General features: G+C 42.7%; 1 protein-coding gene, 1 non-coding gene and 1 pseudogene across 2 annotated transcripts; 2 read left to right on the top strand and 1 right to left on the bottom strand.

The window, feature by feature from the left end:
* The first annotated feature begins 777 nt into the window (after positions 1 to 777).
* Positions 778 to 3,274, top strand: LOC112397995 (zinc finger protein 211 pseudogene; annotated as a pseudogene).
* A 10,042-nt stretch (positions 3,275 to 13,316) lies between these two features.
* Positions 13,317 to 13,423, bottom strand: LOC112398019 (U6 spliceosomal RNA). The gene has a single exon (XR_003002907.1). It is a non-coding gene; the product is annotated as a U6 spliceosomal RNA (small nuclear RNA).
* A 1,777-nt stretch (positions 13,424 to 15,200) lies between these two features.
* Positions 15,201 to 20,674, top strand: ZSCAN4 (zinc finger and SCAN domain containing 4). The gene is made up of 4 exons (XM_024742370.1): positions 15,201 to 15,242; positions 19,032 to 19,534; positions 19,659 to 19,843; positions 19,921 to 20,674. Exons 2-4 carry the CDS (start codon positions 19,139 to 19,141, stop codon positions 20,672 to 20,674), a joined length of 1,335 nt encoding a protein of 444 aa, XP_024598138.1. The 5' UTR covers positions 15,201 to 15,242; positions 19,032 to 19,138.
* The last annotated feature ends 783 nt before the right edge of the window (positions 20,675 to 21,457 follow it).

The following is a 21,457-nucleotide window of genomic DNA, read 5'->3' as shown; positions in this document are numbered from 1 at the left end:
GCTACTGACTTCTCCTGTCCTTCCCTTAGGATTTGTATCATCCATCTCTCATGCAGTAGCTCAGCTGGGGTTAGAGGAAGAGTCCTCTGTGCTTCCCAGGATGGATATGATCCCATTCTCCACAATATGGGCCCAGATGGGGCCTGACCCAGATAAATGGCAGTTGGGGGAGGACATGACTTCAGGGCTTGGTTCATATCAATCATATCAAGAACCTGTCCTGTTTTAATTTTGTTTTGGTGATGCCATCACCAGTGGCCACACTTCACCTCCATCTTTCCATCTCCATTCTTAACACTTTGCTAACTTGTCATGTCTAATACTAGTCATTTGTATTCTGACTCCAGCTGAGACTATTCCCCACCTCTCTGGACTGTTTACCTCACTGATTCCTCACACTCTTCCCTCCTCAGTGCTTTACCACTTTGTAGTGTCCTAAAGAGTGCACGTGTCTAATAATCCTTAAACACCTGTTAACTTTTTTCAGTCAGATATTTTTGGGCCTGAACAAGACTTCTGAACAGCATCACATGTCATCAGCAGATATAATCCTGCTAAAAGCCATTGACAGGACTTCCCTGGCAGTGCAGTGGCTAAGACTCCACGCTTCCACTGCAGTGGTCATGGGTTTGATCCCTGGTTGGGGAACTAGCATCCTGCATGCTGCATGGCACGGCCAAAAAAAGAAAAGCTGTTGACAGAAGAATAAGCTGTAGAACATGCCTTTCTCCTGGGCCACACCCTTTACTCATGTCCTGTGCCTAGTGAGGCCTGTACCATCCTGTGACCTTAGGGACCCAGTAGGGCACAGCAGTTGTTTCCTCAAGCTGACCCCAACTTCCTTTTCCTGAAAACAGTTTCATGGACTGATTCTTTGATGTGTCAATTTACATTTGTGATGATTTTGCCCCCTCTCAATAAGGTTAACATGTACTTCATCATCACTTCTTTACTTTCAGGCTGTTGGCATGGAGTAGAAGATAAGGAAGCACCTTCTCAACAGAGCATTTCTGTAGATGGAGTGTCACAGATCAGGACTCTCAAGGCAGGTTCATCTCCCCAGAAGGCCCAGCCCTTTGAGATGTGTGGCCCAATCTTGGGAGATACTTTGCACTTGCCTGATCACCAGGGAACACATCTTGGGCAGAAACCATACACTTGTGGGAATCGATTCTGTTTCTTTGCCAACCTTCAGCAGTATCAAGGGCAGCACATTGGAGAGATACCCATCAGAAGTTCTGTGGACAGAGCCTTGTTTATAAAGAGCCACACAACCTATGTGTCAGGGAAATCCTTTTCCTGTAGGGAGATAGGGAAAGACTCCTTAGCCAGCACGAGATTTTTCCATCAACCAGTCACTCACACTGAAAAGAATCCAAATAACAATAATGAGTGTGAGGCTGTCTTTCACAGTGGAAAAATGCATCACAACTGGGGAGAAGGCAGGAAAGCCTTTAGCTGCATAGACACACTTGTTGAGGACCAAGGAGTCCACACCAGAGAAGGGCTTTATAATTGCAGCAAATGTGGAAAAGCCTGTACCCGAAGATGGAACCTCATTGAGCACCAGAAAGTCCACACTAGAGAAAGGCCTTATAAATGCCATGAATATGGGAAGTCCTTTACCCAAAGCTACAGCCTCAATAGCCATAGGAAAGCTCACACTGGAGAAAAACTTTATGAATACAGGGAATATGGAAAATCTTTTAGTCAAAGATCCAACCTCATTCAGCATCAGAGAGATCACCCTGGAGAACGGCTTCATCAGTGTGATGAATGTGGAAAATCCTTTAGCCGAAGCTCCACTCTCATTCACCACAGGAGACTTCATACTGGAGAAAGACCTTATGAGTGCAGTAAATGTGGGAAATCCTTTAAGCAAAGCTCCAGCCTCAGTTCACATAGGAAAGTCCACACAGGAGAAAGGCCTTACGAGTGTCAGGAGTGTGGAAAATCATTTAGCTGCAAATCTAACCTCATTATCCACCTGAGAGTTCACACTGGAGAAAAGCCTTATGAGTGTCAGGAATGTGGAAAATCCTTTAGCTGCAAATCTAACCTCATTAACCACCTGAGAGTTCACACTGGAGAAAGGCCTTATGATTGTGGAGAGTGTGGAAAATCCTTTAGTCAAAGATCCATCCTCATTCAACATCAGAGAATTCATACTGGAGAAAGGCCTTATGAATGCCATGAATGTGGGAAATCGTTTAGCCGAAAGTTTAGTCTCATTTACCACCAGAGAGTTCACACTGGAGAACGACCTCATCAGTGAAGAGAATGTGGAAAATCTTTTAGCTGCAAATCTAACCTCGTTGAACATGCCATAAATGGCATTTGAACATGCCCCAACTGCCATTTATCTGAGAATTCACACTGGAGAAAGGCCTTGTGAGTGTGGAGACTGGAAAATCCTTTAGCCAAAGTTCCAGCCTCATTCAACATTAGAGAGTTCACAGTGGAAGATGTCTTACGAGTGCAGTGAATGCAGGTAGTCTGTTAGCTGCTAATCTGATCTCATTCAATACCAGAGCCTTCAGACTAGTGAAAAGCCGTAGATATGCTGGGATGTACAGTTCTAGTATAATTACACTGGAGGAGAGAAGTTGGGAGGGAGCCATCTGCCTGAATTAAAGCCCATATATCTGAAAGTCTGCAGTGGGGAGATTTCCCTAAAGTCCCAGGTATGTGATAATCTTTAAGGAACTGTGTTATAATTTCTTGCCTGCCCAGGACCCTTGCCAGCTTTATGTCAGTGCCATCTATGGGAGAATTCATTTCATCTCTATCACCTGGGAGGTCCACAGTGTGCAAAAGTTACCTCTCAACATACTCAGGGAAGCTGACCTCTGTCCCATCCCCATTTGCGGGGGAAGCAATGAGTAGTCTTAGCTCTTATGGGGTCCTCATTCCCTTCTCATTTCCAAAGTAGGGCCTGGACCCGACCTAGTCTGGGCCCAGTGGACCCTGTCTGAGTTCTATTGGTGACTTGTCAGGGAGCACTGCATTTTCAGGGACACGTTAGTTTCTGGTGACACTTCTCTTGGATTTTCCCAACCTCTGAGTCACAAAGCTGGGAACTGCATGCCTCCTATTGCTCTGCATTTTTTAATAATAAAGGCATTAATGTTTAAGCCACCTTTGGTCTTGGGGTTCTATTCACTGTGTGAGGTGATCTGAAAACAACTGGGCTCTACCAGCATTAAGGACTGCACAGCTCTCATGGAGGTCCCATGCTTTGTGTGCCTCACATGTCAGTATGATTAAGAATATAGCTCTCAGTCTTCCCTGGTGACGCAGTGGTTGGGAGTCCGCTTTCCAATGCAGGGGACGTGGGTTCGTGCCCCGGTCCGGGAGGATCCCACATGCTGCAGAGCGGCTGGGCCTGTGAGCCTTGGCCGCCGAGTCTGCGCGTCTGGAGCCTGTGCTCTGCAACGGGAGAGGCCGCAGCGGTGAGAGGCCCACGTACCGCAAAAAAAAAAAAGAAAGAAAATATAGCTCTCTTTCTGGTTTTGGCCTAATGTACATTGTTACCCAGGGTCTCCTAGGAAAGACTGCAGGGTTTCAGCGTCCTAATTTGTGGACTGGGTATCAGGGTTTTTTGTGGGCTCAGAAAACACCCTGAGGAGCCAGGACGTTATGACAGCCTTCATTGCTTCTGATAACAACACAAATTGTTTTTCTTATTCACAGTAAATATCACATAATGCTCAGCAGTTATCCTGCAAAAGAACCACATGCCGTGATCCCCAGAATTCACTAGATAATGCCACTGTAAGACTAGGGCCAGGGGGAACCATCTTGGTAAAGAAACCCTGGAGCGGAGGACAGTGCAGTTGAGTAGATGGAGTGTGCCCCTTCTAAAATTGCATCAACAAATTGACTGTGACTGTGCAATATCAGTGAGCACAGATGCCCAGAAATTCTCAGAACCTCCAGGCAAGTGTATCTTTTTTAGCTGAGGTCATTGTGAAAGAAAATAAGCTATTGGTTTTCTGGATTCCTATAGCCTCTCTTGGATATTCAGCTAAAGGCCATTGCTACACAAAGAAACAAGCATAGAGCGAAATGAGATCCCTTGGTCCAGGGTCCCCAACCCACTGGCCTCGGACCGGCACCGATCCTCGGCCTACTAGGAAGCGGGCTGCACAGCAGGAACTGAGTGGTGGGTGAGTGAGTGAAGCTTCATCTGCTGCTCCCCATTGCTCACGTTACCTCCTGAACCATCACACACCCCACCTCACCCCCCAAACCCCCTCCCCTGTCTGCTGAAAAATTGTCTTCCAGGAAACCTGTCCCTGGTGCCAAAATGGTTGGGGACTGCTGCCTTAGTCCACAGTGTGGCTCTGTGACCAGCCAGCATTCCTGTTAACTCAGGTGGGAAGGAATCTATTACTCATCAGTATTTGCTACCACTAAGGCAAGGCTGCTCCTCCAAGGTCATTAGAAAGAGAGGCAATATAGGATTGCCAGGCCTGATTTTCTGAAAAGCGTGGGATATCTATATTTTTCTTTTGAACCATTTTGTAAATTTTTATTCAGGTATAGTCAACATGCAATATACTGTATCTATTTGAAGTATACAATTTAAATTTTACATACATATAAACCCATGAAACCTCATCATAATCACAATAATGAACATGTCTCTCACCCCCAGTTTACCTCAGGCCCTTCTCCCCAGGTCCTCAAGCCATCATTTATTTACCTTTATTTATAATAGATTATTTTGTATTTTCTAGAATTTTATATGGTTTTATTCATAAAATGTTTACGTTTTTTTTTTCTGGTTTCGTTCATGGTTCATAATTATTTTCAGATTCTTCAATGATCCATAGTAGTTCATTCTTTTTATTGCTGAGTAGTATCTTTTCTATACTTATACCATTTGTTTATTCATTTGTCTGGTTAAGAGAATTTGGGTTACTTCCAGTTTTGGCTATTGTGAGTAAAGGTGCTAGAACATTTGTGTGTAATTCTATGTGTATGTATGTATTTTCACTTGTGTTAGTAACTCAAAGTATAATGCCTGAGTCATAGAATAGGTGAGTGTTTAACTTACAAAACTGCCAAATGGTGACCTAAAATTATGGTTTGCTTTTGTATACCCACCAGGTTAATGTAAAATGCTTCCACATTCTTGCCAATTCTTGGTATTGTCAGTCTTTTGAATTTACACTTTTAGTAAGGAAGCAGTAGTTTTAGTTACATCTCCCTAAGGATTCATGGTGTTGAGCATTTTTTTCATGTGTTTATTTGTCATCTGTTTGCCTTCTTGGTAAAATATCTGTTTATATCTTAAGCTTATTTTACTTTTTTATGTTGTGACTATTTCCCTTTTCATTAACAAGTAATATGCTCATTTTTGTTCCTCAATTTTTGTGCATTCTGTACAATGTAATTACCACATACACCATATACTTACAATTTTAATCTGCATTGTTCCTATATTCTTAAGTCTAGGCTTTCAATAATACAGTTAAGTCCTGGTTTGTAGTGTTTTCCAATTTCCCTGATATAAATACTCCCACCATGGCCAATTTCAAACTGCCAACATGATGTCACTGAACATGGAGTTGGGAAAAGTTGTCAGAGGTCCATCATTCTAACTCCGCCATACTATTCCAGTAGCTACAATAACCTGTAGGACACAGATGATAATAAAACATAATAAAATTATTAGGAAGTGACAGGTTTTGAATATTTGTTTCATGAAGGTATAATTGACGGAACATATAAACTGCATGTATTTAAGGTGTACATTTTGATGTTTTGATACATTCTTACACCCTGAAACCAAAATTTTCATTGGAAACAAAAGACAGTCTATTGATATAATAATGGCACTTATTCAGTTAAATTATTCAATTCACTACTTCAATTATGCAAGAAACAAAAGTAGAGCAGGCAGGATATTTCAAGTACAGGCAGTTCTTGAGGGAAAAAACCCCCCAAACTTTGAAAATGTTTTTCTCACAAAGGATCAGAAGGAATGCATATTAGGGAATTCTCTGGCGGTCCAGTGGTTAGGGCTCCACACTTCCGCTTCAGGGGGTGTGGGTTCTATCCCTGGTCTGGGAACTAAGATCCTGCATGCTACTCAGTATGGCCAAAAAAAAAAAAACAAAAAAACGTATAAATTAAAAGTTGAGATGCAGTTTTCCAGCATTTTATTTTGGAGTCAAAACCATACTGTTTTCAGTATGAATCCTCTAGTATTTTGTGTCTTTGTTCTTGTTGACAGAAAAGCCATAAGTAATCCAACATAATTCATAATAATTGGGGTTCTGTAAAGTGATTGGGGAATTTCAGTACATTTTAGAACAATCAGAGGGAGCACAGTTATAATTTAAAGTGCTATTAGCTCTAGACATTCTCAATATTATCACCCATATTTAACAGAGGAGCAGATTTTAGGTCCTAATTTCTAAAGTTATCCAGTGCATATAAACTAGGATTTGTTGAAAACTCTTTCTATCTTTTTGTCTTTGTCACATACCAATTGTCCATATTTGGTGCATACTGTAATAATAAATATAATTAGCACTAATGTTTTGGGAAGAAAATAGTTGCCTATTGTCCACAGTTTTGGGGCAGGATCTTGAAGGGCATATCTCACGAGCTACAATCGTGCAGCTGTATACAGGCATCTGGCAGGGGCTAAAAGAGCACTATGGGAATGAATCAGTCAGGAGGTCATATCGGGAGAATGAGAACAGATGCTACTGTATGTAAGCAAATCCAAATGTTACGGAAAGGATCCTCAACCATAATTGATTCGTTTTATACGTATACAGGTGGGGAGGAAAGTGTGTGTGTTAAATTTATCCTCGTGTATTTACACGAACTTTTCCAAGTAAATTTAAACACGAAATAAAAAAAGGAATTAATAGACAAAAATAACACATTAAATGAGAAAATAAAATGACCAGAAATCATGTTGAAGACATATCAAAAGAATATCTTTGACATACAGATCAGGTTCATTAACTTAAAGTGAGAAGTAACCAATTTTGTTTAGATCTGAGACACCACCATAGATGTTAATTGTCCTAGGAGGAATGGCATCTCATGGTGAATTACAGCTACATTGATCCCATCCATTGAGGCCCCTATACCTCACATAATTCAAGTGAATGTGCCGTTCAATCTTCACAGGCCAATACTTTGCTCTTACATGTATTCTAGCCAGTGCCTATTTTAACAGCCTCTCCTTCGCTTACATAGGAACTCAGTACTATACACCTTTACTTAGTTGCCCATGGGATACCGCAACGGTTCAGCCATCACATACAACCTCAACTGACAAGAAATTAATTGGATCCAGCTGTCCCCACACACCCAAGTATGGCGCTACATTGATGACATCCCCTCGTGAGGGGATTTGCTAGACACTTGTGCAAGGCATACATTCATCGTTGTGCTTACAGAGAACAGATGGGCTACTGCCCCACACGTTTCAGCTTCATGCCACCCCACTGGAATTTTTATCTTCATCCAGTGTGCCTAAAGGCTGCTCTTGCTTATGTAGTTAAAGGGCAAATTTCCCTGGCCTTCCCTTTAAAATACCAACTCAAGGGACTTCCCTGGCGGTCCAGTGGTTTTTTAATTAAAAAAAAAAAAATACTCCAGCCATTCAGGATGGTCACTATAAGGTCCTGACCAAAATTCCTGTTGGCAATATATTAATTCTTGGTTACTCATGTCAAATGCTGTTTTCAAGATTTTAGCCCTCAAGGTCTATTGGTTTTATTTCCCTAAATACTTCTCACTTCAGGCATATCCTCCTCCATATCAGACTTCCCTCTCTTTATGTGACTTGTAGTATCTGCATTTGGGGGCCACATATAACCTTTTGGCCTCCTGCCAAAAAAAAATTCTGTATCTTGATTGTGGTTGTGCCTACCTGATTCTACACGTGATAAAACTGCATAGGGGCTTCCCTGGTGGCGCAGTGGTTGAGAGTCCACCTGCCGATGCAGGGGACGCAGGTTCGTGCCCTGGTCCGGGAATATCCCACATGCTGCGGAGCGGCTGGGCCCGTGAGCCATGGCCACTGAGCTGGAGCATCCGCAGCCTCTGCTCTGCAACGGGAGAGAGCACGACAGCGGGAGGCCCACGTACCGCAAAACAAACAAACAAACAAAACAACAAAAAACTGCATAGAACTACACACATGCACACACACACGTAAAAACGGTGAACTGTGAAAAAGATACGAGGATTTAACCAATGTCAAATTCCTTGTTTTGATATTAAGGTTACATACGCTGCTACCACAGAGGAAACTAAGTGAAAGATACTCTGTACTATACCTGCAACTTCCTGTGAATATACAGTTATTTCGGAATAAGACATTGAAAAAAACAAAACAACAGATCATGTGTCTTGTCTTGCTAAATCCCCACAACTTCCCAGAGTAGTAAGAATACAATCCAAATTTCTCATCATAGACTCCAAAATACATGCAGCAGCCCTTGCCCTGCTCATCTCACTACCTACCAGTCTCCCACTCCAGCCCTGCAGTCTTTCACTCTCTATACCAACAAGCCAAGTTCTCACTAACCTTGGGGTGTTAATACATGCTTTTCTCTTTGCAGGGAATTTTTCTTCACTTTCACACCTGGTTGGGGTCTTCATTGCACTGCGTAGCTGTACAGTTCAATGTCCCATTTTCCCACATTTACAGATATGAATCCTGAGTACTGAGGAGAATGGACATGACCAAGGTCAGCCAGTTGGTAAATGGCACAGCTCAGACGAATTAGAAAAACAGTGTGTCTCTAGAGTCCAAGCACTTAGCTACTAGCCCACACTCCTTGCTTCACATGTGAATTGAGAAAAGAATATACAAGGCCAAGCAATCCAGTTCCAAGCTTCATCTTTTTTATTATGAAGACAATAATATGTTCTCTTTAAAAAAATAACAAAATATATATGGAAATGCAAAAGGCTTATAATAGTCAAAGCACTTTCTATTTTCTTAAATAGAACAAATTTGGACTTTAAAGACCTGATTTCAAAACTTACTATGAAAAAAAAAAAACAACACTATGAAGCTATAGTAATGAGACCATGTGGTATTGGTGAAAGGATAGACAATGGAGCAATGGAAGAGTCCAGAAATAGAGCCACATGCATATAATTAACTTATTTTCAACAAAGTTGCCAAATTAAAAATGAAAGGATAATATTTTCAACAAATTATTCTGAAAAACTGTGATATCCTCATGCATAAAAGTAAAGAACCTCAACCCTTCCCTCAAAATATTCACAAGTGAACTCAAAATGGGCCATAAACCTTAATATGAGATAGAAATATATACCATCTTAAATATAACAGGAAGAGTGCTCTTTGTTCTTGCTTTAGGCCAAGATTTCTTACATAGGAAAAAAACACAAACCATAAAAGAAAAATATGATAAACTAGACTTTAATAAAATTAAAATTTCTTACAGTTCAAAAGGTACTGATAAGGAAATGAAAAAAAATCTATCTATGGCCTAAGAAAAAATATTTTAAAAACCTATATCTGACAAAAGGCAGGTATACAGAACATGTAATAAGGTAAACAACACTACTAAAAGAATAGGCAAAACATTTGAACACATTTCACTAAATATATATGAATCATAAGTAAGCACATGAAAATATTCAGTATTATTATTTAAGGAAATATGAATGAAAACCAGAGTGAGGTCCCACTGCACACTCATTTTAATGGTAACATTAAAAGACTGACAATATCTAGGTGTTGAAGATGTGAAGAAAAGTGGAACTCTCACACATTGCTGGTAGGAATGCAAAATAGTAAAAATAAATTTGGAAACACTGGCAGTTAATGAAGTTAATCATCCACTTCTTTCTAAGTATAACTATAAGAGAAATGGAAACCTGTGTCCACTGAACTATTTGTACGTATTGGCACTTTCCAGGAAGTTTATTCTTCAAACCCAACAACTAGGTAACAAAAACAAACATCCATCCACAGATGAATGGTTAAGAAATTGTTATATTTATAAATGGAATACTCCCCGTCAATATTAAGGAATAAACTACTGATACAGGGGGAAAAACCCCCATCAATTTCAAAGCGTTATAGTAAGTATGGATGTGTGCATCATCTATATCAACAACAGCCTTAGAGAGAACAAAGCCTTTCTACTGAGATTGGACGTTAACATCCAACAGGAAAACGAAAGACTGGGATCTGGCCCTCAGCTGCCCAGTTCTGATAGGCCACCGCAGGTGAAATAATGAAAGATTGGCTCCTCACCTTGAGACAGGCTGGGACCTGAGACCTGAGACCCTTTACTGCAGTACTTGCACCTGGACAAACGTCTTCTTGAACAGCAGAATACAAAGAAACTCTAAGGGGCTAAAAATATATGCATGAGAAGTTGGGGCAAATTATAAACAATAAGATATGAAAAGGCCAAAACCCAACTGCCACCTTTGAGGTGACTGCCTGCCAGGAGCAAAAGCAGTGTACTATGCATGATACCTGCACAGAACACCACTAAGGGGGCAGGCAGACCCACTAATCCGCTCCTGCTCTTCCCCCCATTTAAGAGACCAGCTTGCCTCTTCGTGAGGAGAGAGCGAGTGCATCTATTACTTGTTTTTGCTCCCTCCTGATGCAGCACCAGTCCCAATAAAGCCTTGCCTAAATTTCTCATCTGTCCTCTTATCAATTCCTTTTTATTTTTTAAATTATTTATTTATTTATTTGGTTGCCCCTGGTCTATTGCAGCATGTGAACTCTTAGTTGCAGCATGCATGTGGGATCTAGTTCCCTGACAAGGGATCGAACCCAGGCCCCCTGCATTGGGAGCTCAGAGTTAACCACGGGACCATCAGGGAAGTCCCTGGCCTCTTAACCAATTTCTATTGATTAAAGAAGTCCAAGAGGGATTTCCCTGATGGCGCAGTGGCTAAGAATCCACCTGCCAATACAGGGGACATTGGTTCCAACCCTGGTCCGGGAAGATCCTACATGCGGTGGAGCAACTAAGTCCGTCACAACTACTGAGCCTGTGCTCTAGAGCCCACGAGCCACAACTACTGAAGCCTACGCACCTAGAGCCCATGCTCCACAGCAAGAGAAGCCACCACAATAAGCCCACTCACCGCAACTAAAAGTCCACACGCAGCAATGAATACCAACGCAGCCAAAAAAAAAAGGCAAAAGTCCAAGAACCCAAGTCGGTAATTGTCTCTGAGCTATACTAAATGGCTCAAGATTAAGGGCCACTGGGAGATGGGAGAGACCCTGCCGCACCCCCTCAAGTTAAATGAGCTGCGCCATTTCCTGATTAGGAATCTTGCCTTTTTTTTTTTTTTTTTGGATTTTTGTATGCGTGTGTGTGTGTGTGTGTGTGATATTAGTTCCCCGACCAGGGATCGAATCCACGCCCTCAGAAGTGAGAGCGCAGAGTCCTAACCACTGGACCTCCAGGGAATTCCCAGGACCCTTGCCTTCTTGCATTCTGGCCTCTTTACCACTCCTGACAGCCTCTATACATATGCCCTCAGGTAACATCTTCATGGTGCCCCCAACAGCAGTCACCTGTGCCTCTGTCTTCTCGTCCCCTGACTCACCCACATGGGTCGTCCTGCCTCATCCCTAAACTTTGGCCACTTCCAACCATGCCCTTCAGAGCCCAGCAACTCAAGGATCTCGTGTCTGGGAATAAAGACGCAGACATAGAGATGGACTTGAGGACATGGGGCGGGGGAAAGGTAAGCTGGGACAAAGTGAGAGAGTAGCACTGACATATATACACTACCAAATGTAAAATAGACAGCTAGTGGGAAGCAGCTGCATAGCACAGGGAGATCAGCTCGGTGCTTTGTGACGACCCAGAGGGGTGGGATAGGGAGGGTGGGAGGGAGACGCAAGAGGGAGGGGATATGGGGATATTTGTATACATATAGCTGATTCACTTTGTTACATAGCAGAAACTAACACAACATTGTAAAGCAATTATACTCCAATAAAGTTTTGGGTTTTTTTTGTTTTTTTTTTTTTGCTGTACGCGGGCCTCTCACTGTTGTGGCCTCTCCCGTTGCGGTGCAACAGGCTCCGGACGCGCAGGCTCAGCGGCCATGGCTCACGGGCACAGCAGCTCCGCGGCATGTGGGATCCTCCCGGACCGGGGCACGACCCCGTGTCCCCTGCATCGGCAGGCGGACTCTCAACCACTTCGCCACCAGGGAAGCCCAAAGATGTTTTTTAAAAAGTAAAAAAGGATAATTTAGGAGAAAAAAAAAGGATCTCATGTCTGCACCTGACTTTAGACCGCTGAACCCCATCCTCCCCCACCACCACCCCATGTCTCCTGCCCGGGCATCACATGTTTTCCCCCTCTTTTGGAGACTACTTGGATCCAGATCTTGGTGTTTCTAGTTCCATTTTCTTTATGTATCCCACAACTAGTATTTAATAGCAATAGGTGTTAGCCACTGTTTCAGAGGCATAAAGCAGAGAAAATCCCTTCCCACAGGTTGATCACAACTTTTGTTCTTTTATGCTTTCTATTTCATTCTCCTACCCTTGGCCATTTAGATGTCATCTTCAATCTGATCATCGGACTCACTGATTCATTCTTTAAATATCCCCATCCTCCTATGTATTCTACTCAGTCCTTTCTTTATCAATGTTTTCCATAACCAACATTTTCCCAATTTTTTGAAGCATATCTTCTTGCTCCTGTGGCTTTTTTCTTTCCTCATGTCCTGGATTATTTTATCCTCTTATTTTAATTTCTTTGTACTTCCAATTCTTTATACTATATAACATATGTTGCTTACTATGATTTTTGTGAGGTTGCGATTCTTCTTCCGTATCTAGTTACTTTTTCCTGGATGTATGAGTTGCTCTGTGTGTGTATGGAGGAATGGCCAAGGTCAGGCCAGATGCCCTGGCAGATGTAAGAGTATGAAATGAGGAGATGGGCCAGGGAAGGGAGCCCAGTTTTCACCACACTAGGCGACCAGGATCATCTGTTTTCATCTTAACTTAGCCAGGGTGGAGGCGTCTCCTGAGCTGTCATCCCAAAAGTCTGCGGGATGAGAGGGGATGGCCTGACAGCCCAGGGGCAGCTGATCTGCCTGACCTCTCCTCAGACCCCTCTTGCCAGATATCACGGTCTGTTCCAGCACCACAATCTGAAGCTGGTACAGCTCGTAATGACTGAACTGAGACCTTGTAGGTGGTAACTGAAACCGCTTTTCTGTGTGTGTGTGTGTGTGTGTGTGTGTGTGTGTGTGTGTGTGTGAATTGGCAAAGGGTTTCAGGATGGTAGGGAAGGGCACAAAATATGGAACACTTCCCTAATTTGTGTGTCATCCTTGTGCAGGGGCCATGCTAATCTTCTCTGTATCGTTCCGATTTTATTACATGTGCTGCCGAAGCGAGTATGAAACCGCTTTTCTTTTTCTTTTTAATAAATTTATTTATTCACTTATGTATTTATTTATTTATCTTTGACTGCGTTGGGTCTTCGTTACTGCACGCAGGCTTTCTTTAGTTGCACCGAGTGGGGGCTGCTCTTCGTTGCAGTGAGCAGTCTTCTCACGGCAGTGGCTCCTCTTGTTGCGAAGCATGGGCTCTAGGCATGCGGGCTTCAGTAGTTGTGGTGCGTGAGCTCAGTAGTTGTGGCTCATGGGCTCTAAAGCGCAGGCTCGGTAGTTGTGACGCACAGGCTTAGTTGCTCCACGGCATGTGGGATCTTGCTGGACCAGGGTTTGAACCCGTGTCCCCTGCACTGTCAGACGAATTCTTAACCACTGCACCACTAAGAAGTCCCTGATAATTTAGCTTTATTGAACTTTGTGAAACTGTGAGGCCACTGGGAGCGGCGAAGTTTTTTTACCAGAGGCAGTCTGAGCCCTGCTGTAAGTAACTCGAAGCCACTGGGGAGCTTCCACAGAGGAGGCATGTGTCCAGGCTCAGTTATAACAGGGTCCCTATGATGGCTGCTTTGGGAATAGAAAGACTTGTGTGGGAATTCCCTGGCAGTCCAGTGGTTAGGACTCCGTGCTTTCACTGCCATGGCCCCGGCTTCAATCCCTGGTCAGGAACTAAGATCCTGCAAGCTTTGTGGCTCAGCCAAAAAAAAAAAAGAAAAGAAAGGAAGGAAGACTACTGGGAGGAGGGGAAGCCAGTTAGGAGCTCACCTCATTAATCCAAGGGAAGGATGATGGGGCCTGGGCAGTGCAGGGTAAAACATGACTTGATTCTGGATATAACTTGAAAGCAGATAATGTTAGGACTGCTGCAAAAGTCCCTTCTCTCCAAAAAACATTCCATCTGCTTCCCTATCTCTTCTCTGATCTTCCAGGTGGTCACTCAATCCACAAGAAGTCAGGAAACAGAAGTGCTGAGTTTTCCTAAAATCTCTTCCTCCTGCTTTCCCCCTAGTGAGTGTAAGACCCCACCCCTCCCACCACATTTTCAAACCAGAAGCCTCTCCCCATTTTAACCCCTTCCTCTAACTCAGTCCCCACAAGTCCATCAAACATTATGTGCTTTCTTTATATAAAATAAGAACTGCTCTTTCTCTTCCCACTAACTGACCTTAGTTTCAGCCCCTACAATTTCTTTGTTGGATTAGGAACCCCTCCTTTGGGGTCCTGGGGCACCCTCTGACTCACCAGACCCGATACACAGGAGGAGAGAATCCCCCCACCCCCACCCCCGCATTGTGCCACAGGGCTTGAGGAATCTTAGTTCCCTGTGTCCTGAGCAGTGAAAGTGCAGAGTCCTAACCACTGGACCGTCAGGAAATTCCCAGAAGGAGAGAATGTTAGCCTTGTTTTCTGCACTTGCAATCCACAAGTGTTGGAAAATTGGAAAGTGTTAACTTTGTATAAGACTCACATAGGACAAAATTTGACGTGAGATTAAACATTATATCCCCACTTAAGTGCGAATGTTGTTATATTTCACTGCAGGAATATGTGTGTTTGATTGTGGCCTATTGCCCCAGGCCCAGGGCTGTTATATAATACCATACTGAAAAGCTGGAGCTACAGCTGATGAAGATTCCAACAGAGATCCCATCAACAGTTACACTTTATCCAATCACGTCTTTAAATGCATTATTTTCCCTGATCCTATAAAAGGGAGGAGCCTTGGGAAGGCACGTCAGATGAACCCAGTTCAGAAAGTGAGTCACAGCGAGTCCTCAGCCTTCAGCTCAAGATTACCCAGTCTGAAGTTCAGTCTTCTGGAGGAGGTAAGTTTCCCATTTCGTGTGTGTGTGCAATTGTGTATGCATGTATATTTATGCATAGCTGTGGGGAGAAAATTCCTAGGTACCAAGATATGGATGTCTCTCAAGCATGGGGGATCGTCGATTGTGAAAGCTTCTCTGGCTGTGCAAAATCTGGCTTGACTGAAGTAGACGTCTCCTAGGAATGTCTGTTAGTCTGACATTGCTTTTTGTTAATTTTATGTTCTAGTAATTCATTTTTATTGCATCTTGTGGCAGTGGAGGTTCACGGCCGATTGAGATGATGGTGGGGCTGAAAATGAAAGAGTGTGTGTCAGTTACCAGTGAATGCTCCACGTGCTTCAAATGTATCAATCCTTTTAGCTCCCATGGTAATTCTGAGCTGGGTGTCATTAGAGATCAGAGCCCCCATGACAAGGATGGAGGCCTGATGCGTAACGTGTCTGGGGCCACACAGCTTGTAAATGCCAGCCTGCAGGTTGAGAACATTGACAGTCTGGGGGGTTTTTGCTGTGTTCTGTTTTTTATTGAGATATGATTGACATATAACATTGTATTAATTTCAGATGTACTGCATATGATACAGTATTTGCATGTATTGGGAAATGATCACAGTAAGTCTAGTTAACATCCGTCAGCATTCATCATTACATTCCTTTTTCTTGTGATGAAAATTCAAAATATGGCAATTTCGAATTCCAAGGTCCTAGCCATAATAGTGCTCCGTGACTTTGTTTGTGTGAAATTGAGTGCATGTCTGCAAATGTGACCATGTGGTCTGTGTGTGCCTGGGGTAGTTCAGAAAGAGAACCCATGGAACTTCCCTGGCCATCCAGTGGTTAAGACTCCACACTTCCAGTGCAGGGGGCACAGATTCGATCCCTTGTTGGGGAGCTAAACTCCCACATACTATGTGGTGTGGCCAAAAAATAATATATATATATATAGAGAGAGAGAGAGAACTCGTGGGGAGTCCCAGATGAAGGAGGAGGTATGGATTATATAGAAAAAAGAAAAGCAATAGAGACTAGTATACCAGGATGTAGATAATCAGCCACAGTACCTAAGGTGGGGTGGGAAGGATGAGGACAGGCCCAGGCAAAGCCTGGTGGAACCACGAAGGACTTAGTGCTTTTCCCTGAGAGCAAGAGGGAGCCAGGGAGGGAATTAAGTGGAGCATGACCTGAGCAGATTAACATTTTAAAAAGGTTGACTAAGGGCTTCCCTGGTGGCGCAGTGGTTGAGAGTCCCCCTGTCGATGCAGGGGGCACAGGTTCGTGCCCCGGTCCAGGAAGATCCCACATGCAGCAGAGCGGCTGGGCCTGTGAGCCATGGCCGCTGAGCCTGCGCGTCCGGAGCCTGTGCTCCGCAACAGGAGAGGCCATGACAGTGAGAGGCCCGCTTACTGCAAAAAAAAAAAAAAAAAGTTTGACTAAATAGGTGTGATAAGTGGATTAGGGGAAGGCAAGGATGTGTTCAACTTTCTCCTATAGGGTTTTGCCTAGAATCATCTTTGCGTCATTCATTGATGAGATGAGGGTGGCTAGATCAGATCAGCAGGTGAGGTTGACATAAAACATGACATCAGTTAACAGAAATTAATTAGGTATTTGGGAGCCCACATATCCCAACAAACACCCACATTTTCTGATTTTGTGGCACAATGTTTGCTTTTAAAAAAAAACAACAACAAATCCAGGGACTTTCCTGGCAGTCCAGTGGTTAAAGCTCCAACTTCCAATGCAGGGGGCGTGGGTTCCATCCCTGGTCGGGGAACTAAGATCCCACATGCTGCATGGCGCAGCCAAAAGAAAAAAACTCTGGGAATTCCCTGGTGGTCCAGACTCTGTGCTTTCACTTCCAAGGGTGCAGGTTCGATCCTTGGTTGGGGGAACTAGGATCCTGCAAGCTGCTTGGTGTGGACAAAAATAATAATAACAATAATACAAGTCTTTGAAATGTTGACTATATATAAAAAAAAACACACACACAAAAATAGAGCAGTGATATAGAAAGAGGATTAAATCTTTTATCTGTTTGACATCCCAAGGGGTATGCCTGTGGTTGCCCAGATCATTGATTTGCAGTCACAAATCAATATTGAATAATACAAACTCAGTTTCTCCTCTGAATCCTACACTCCAGTAGAAAAGGATAGGCAATACAAACAGCTCAATAGGGACTGCCCTTGTGGTGCAGTGGTTAAGAACCCTCCTGCCAATGCAGGGAACATGGGTTAGAGCCCTGGTCCGGGAAGATCCTACATGCCGTGGAGCGACTAAGCCCGTGCACTACAACTACTGAGCCTGTGCTCTGAAGCCCGCATACCCATAGCCCGTGCTCCGCAACAAGAGAAGCCACCGCAGTGAGAAACCTGCACACAGCAACGGAGAGTAGCCCCCGCTCGCCGCAAGTAGAGAAAGCCCATGTGCAGCAACAAAGACACAACGCAGCCAAAAATAAATAAATAAATTTACTTTTAAAAAGAAAGAAACAGATCAATATAAAATTATAACTTTGATAAGATCAGTGAAGCAAAGACAAATGTTTTTCATAAGGAAGGGTAATTGGAGAAAAGAAAGAGGTGAAAGTAAAAGGAAAATTTCCTGAGGAATGTATCATTGGGCTGACACGGGGTGTAGCTGAGGTGGTTTTGCAGATGTTTGTGTCTGATGTACGAGTTTCTAACACAAGATGAAATCATGTATATGGATTCCAGCCTGTCCTATTTCATTCACTTTCTTGTCAATTGTTTGTTATATTTTGTTTTCTTATAATGACTGAAAGAACATCTTTGTACTAGATCGCCTTCGTTCAGTTAAATCATGCCCAATTACAACTTAAGACGCTATTTACTGTTTAAAATTGAACTTTTAAAATTGAAATGTAATGCACATACAGAAAAAAGGAAAAGTGAAAGTATATAACTTGGTGGATTTTTACAGAGAAACACTCACGTGTAACTACCTCCAAGATCAAGAGGTAGACTATCGCCAGCTAAAATTGGAAGTACAGCATCACACGAACTCTCTCTTTAGTCCCAGGCAAACTGGGATGGGGTCATCCTATGGAGCCCTCCATATGTACCTATCCCAGGATCTACTATTGTTTCCAAAATTTTAACCAACATCCTAAATAATATTGATAGTATTTATATGCTTTTCAATGAACATAAACAAGAAGAAATAAAATGTATTGTTTGGTGCCTGGATTATTTCATTTGACATTCTGTTTTGTGGTTATTCTATGTTGTTGCATGAAGAATTTCTTCTTATTGCTATCAAATATGCCTCTGCATCAATTAATTGTAATCTGTCCCATTGAATGTTGGACATTTAGATTATTTACAGCATGGGAATATTATGAATTATGTTGATAGAAACATTATTGTATATGCCTTTGATGCACACGAGTATATTCTTCCGTTGAGTACATGCCGAGGAGTAAAATTGATGAGTCACAGGGAATGCATAAATACAGATTTAGCACATACTAGTCAAAGCATTTCCAGCGTGAGTACTCACTAGCAGTGACTGAGAGTGCCAGGTGCTCCAATCCATGCCAATGCTAACTCTATTTTATTTTAGTGATTCTGGTAGGTATTTTGTAGCACGTTCTTGTAGTTTTATTTTGCATTTCTGGGATGGCTGATGAGGTTGCGCTTTTCTCCATTTGTGTATTCACCAAATGTCTAGTAGAATTCATCCGTGAACTCAACTGAACCTGAATTTTGTTTGTTTCTTTTCAATTATACCAGTGTTGTAATTTATTACATATCTCTTCTATTTCTAGCTCGCAGTTCTTAAACATCCACCAGTTGTTGAAAGAGATCCCCCAAGAAACAAGTCAGCAGAGATTGAATCCCTGAAGTTGCGGCTCTCTGAGAATTCTTGTTAAGAATGGCTTTAGACCTCAGAATCTCCTTTCAAGATGAAACATCCAGGAAGGATCCTGGGTCAGATAATCTAGAGCTTAAACCCAGCCAAGGATCTGCCATCCAGGAGAGAGAGGGGATCTCTGAGGTCCAGAGCACTCAGCTCAGCTTATTTCAAAACAATAATAACTCACGTGCAAGGCAGGAGCTGCAAAGACTCTATAAATTATTTCACTCATGGCTGCAGCCAGAAAAACACAGCAAGGATGACATAATTTCTCGTTTGGTCCTGGAACAGTTTATGATCAATGGCCGCTGCGGTGACAGGTCCACTTTACAAGAGAAATGGAATGCAAGCGGCAGAAACCTGGAGAAATTCATGGAAGGTCTGACCGATGATGGCATGAAGCCACCTGGCTTAGTAAGTAGAGGGTTCTGACCCCCAGGGTGAGGGGAAAGGGGGTGTAAGGAATAAGTAGTCTGTTGAAGTTGCCTGGAAGTAGAGAAAGAAGTTATTATAGATAGTAATCAGGCTTTGTTTACAGGTCCACGTCCACATGCAGGGACAGGAAGCCCTCTTTTGTGAGAATACGTCCTTAAGAGAAGTCATTGTTCACTTCACAAAACAGTTGTCGACAGGAACTCCAGCAAGAGAGAAAATGGGGACACCTTTCTGGATTCCTCAAGATACTTCCCTGGAAACAAGACAAAGTGAGTGGGGAAAGCCCAGGTACCAGAGGGATGATCTGTGTGGGCTCTTTCTTGGGCATAACTTCACTGAGTCCCTTTTTCCCCCGCTACAGAAAGTGAAGGTAAAGAAAATGGTGGCAACATTTCTTTGAAAACTTGTCAAGTAAATGACCGTATTACTAGTGCAAGCAATCAAATACCTTTCCTGCTCATTATCCAAGAAGAGAACAGTCTGAGGCCTGAAGAAGGAGGTGTTTGTTTGGAGAATCCACTCAGCTCCAGAAGAGCAGGTCCAGCCCCCTCCAGGTCCCAGGGAGGATCCCTGAAAGGACCCTCCTATCAAGATGTCCTTGTGGAGGTGGAACCAGAGTTTCTCTTCAAGCCAGACCAGGTCACCCTTGAGCCTGTTTCTACGCACCAGAGCACTGAGGGGAATTCTGCACGTGGGGAACACCAAGAAAGAGTCCACAGAGCCCCAAAAGTATACAAATGTGAGACGTGTCCCAAGATCTTTAGGTATTTCTCTCGGTTAAAAGTTCACCAGAAAAGACACAATAATGAGAGAACATATATTTGTGCTGAGTGTGGCAAAGGCTTCTTCCAGGCATCAGACCTACATGTGCATCAGAGGATTCATGCAGGAGAGAAGCCTTTCATGTGCAGCGTGTGTGAAATGGCCTTCAGCCACAAAACCAACCTTCGGGCTCACGAGAGAATCCACACGGGAGAGAAGCCCTATGTATGTTCCCTTTGCCAGAGACGCTTCCGCCAGTCCTCCACCTACCACCGCCACCTTAGGTTTCACCAGAAAATTGCCCTCAAAAGTGTTCCCTCCACACTAAAATCTTCCTTGGCTGTGGCCCCAATGTGATGTATATAAATTATGTATGTGCGTATGTTTATTTCCATAGTACTGCTCTATAAAAATAATTTAAAAAAGTAGTACTGCTTTATAAAAATAATTTAAAAAAGAAAAAATGTGGCAACTTCCCTGGCGGTCCAGTGGTTAAGACTCCGCACTTCCACTGCAGGGGGCACAAGTTCCATCCCTGGTCCATGAACTAAGATCCCACATGCCTTGCAGCACGGCCAAAAGTAATAATAATTAAATAAGATTAAAAATTTAAAAAGGAAAAAAAAAATTTAAAAAGGAAAGAAAATAAAATTTAAAAGACAGTTAAAAAAAAGAATGTAATTTCCTGATTGTATTTTCCATTTATTGTTTCACCCCTCCCCCCCAAAAAAGTAAGTTTATGAAGAGCAGGGAATTTCTCAGTTTTGTTCACTAAAGTATCTCAGGTGTGTAGAAAAGCATCTGGTACATTTCAAATAACCAATAAATATCTGTTGAATAAATGAATGGATGTGTTATGTTGGTGTTTATTCTTTTTTTTTTTTTTTTTTTTTTTTTTTTTTTTTTTTTTTTTTTTTGGTGTTTATTCTTTAAAATTTTGGCGTGTGTCCCACGTGAGAATGAAACGGAGCAGGACCCTATGGTCCTTGCCCCTCCACACACACCATGTCCTCAGCCTGCTTTTGTCTGTGGAAAAACTTTAGCAAAAGAATAAGCTTAATCAGAGAAGTGAGAAAATGCAGAAACAAAGGAAAACAGTCAAAGGAGACCAAATAATAATTGTTTAGTCATTAAGCAAAA

Source organism: Neophocaena asiaeorientalis, unplaced genomic scaffold (assembly GCF_003031525.2).
Source record: "Neophocaena asiaeorientalis asiaeorientalis breed wild unplaced genomic scaffold, Neophocaena_asiaeorientalis_V1.1 scaffold582, whole genome shotgun sequence".
NCBI lineage: Eukaryota > Metazoa > Chordata > Mammalia > Artiodactyla > Phocoenidae > Neophocaena > Neophocaena asiaeorientalis.
The sequence above is the reverse complement of the archived record's forward strand: the minus strand, read 5'-3'. Positions and strand labels throughout refer to the sequence as shown.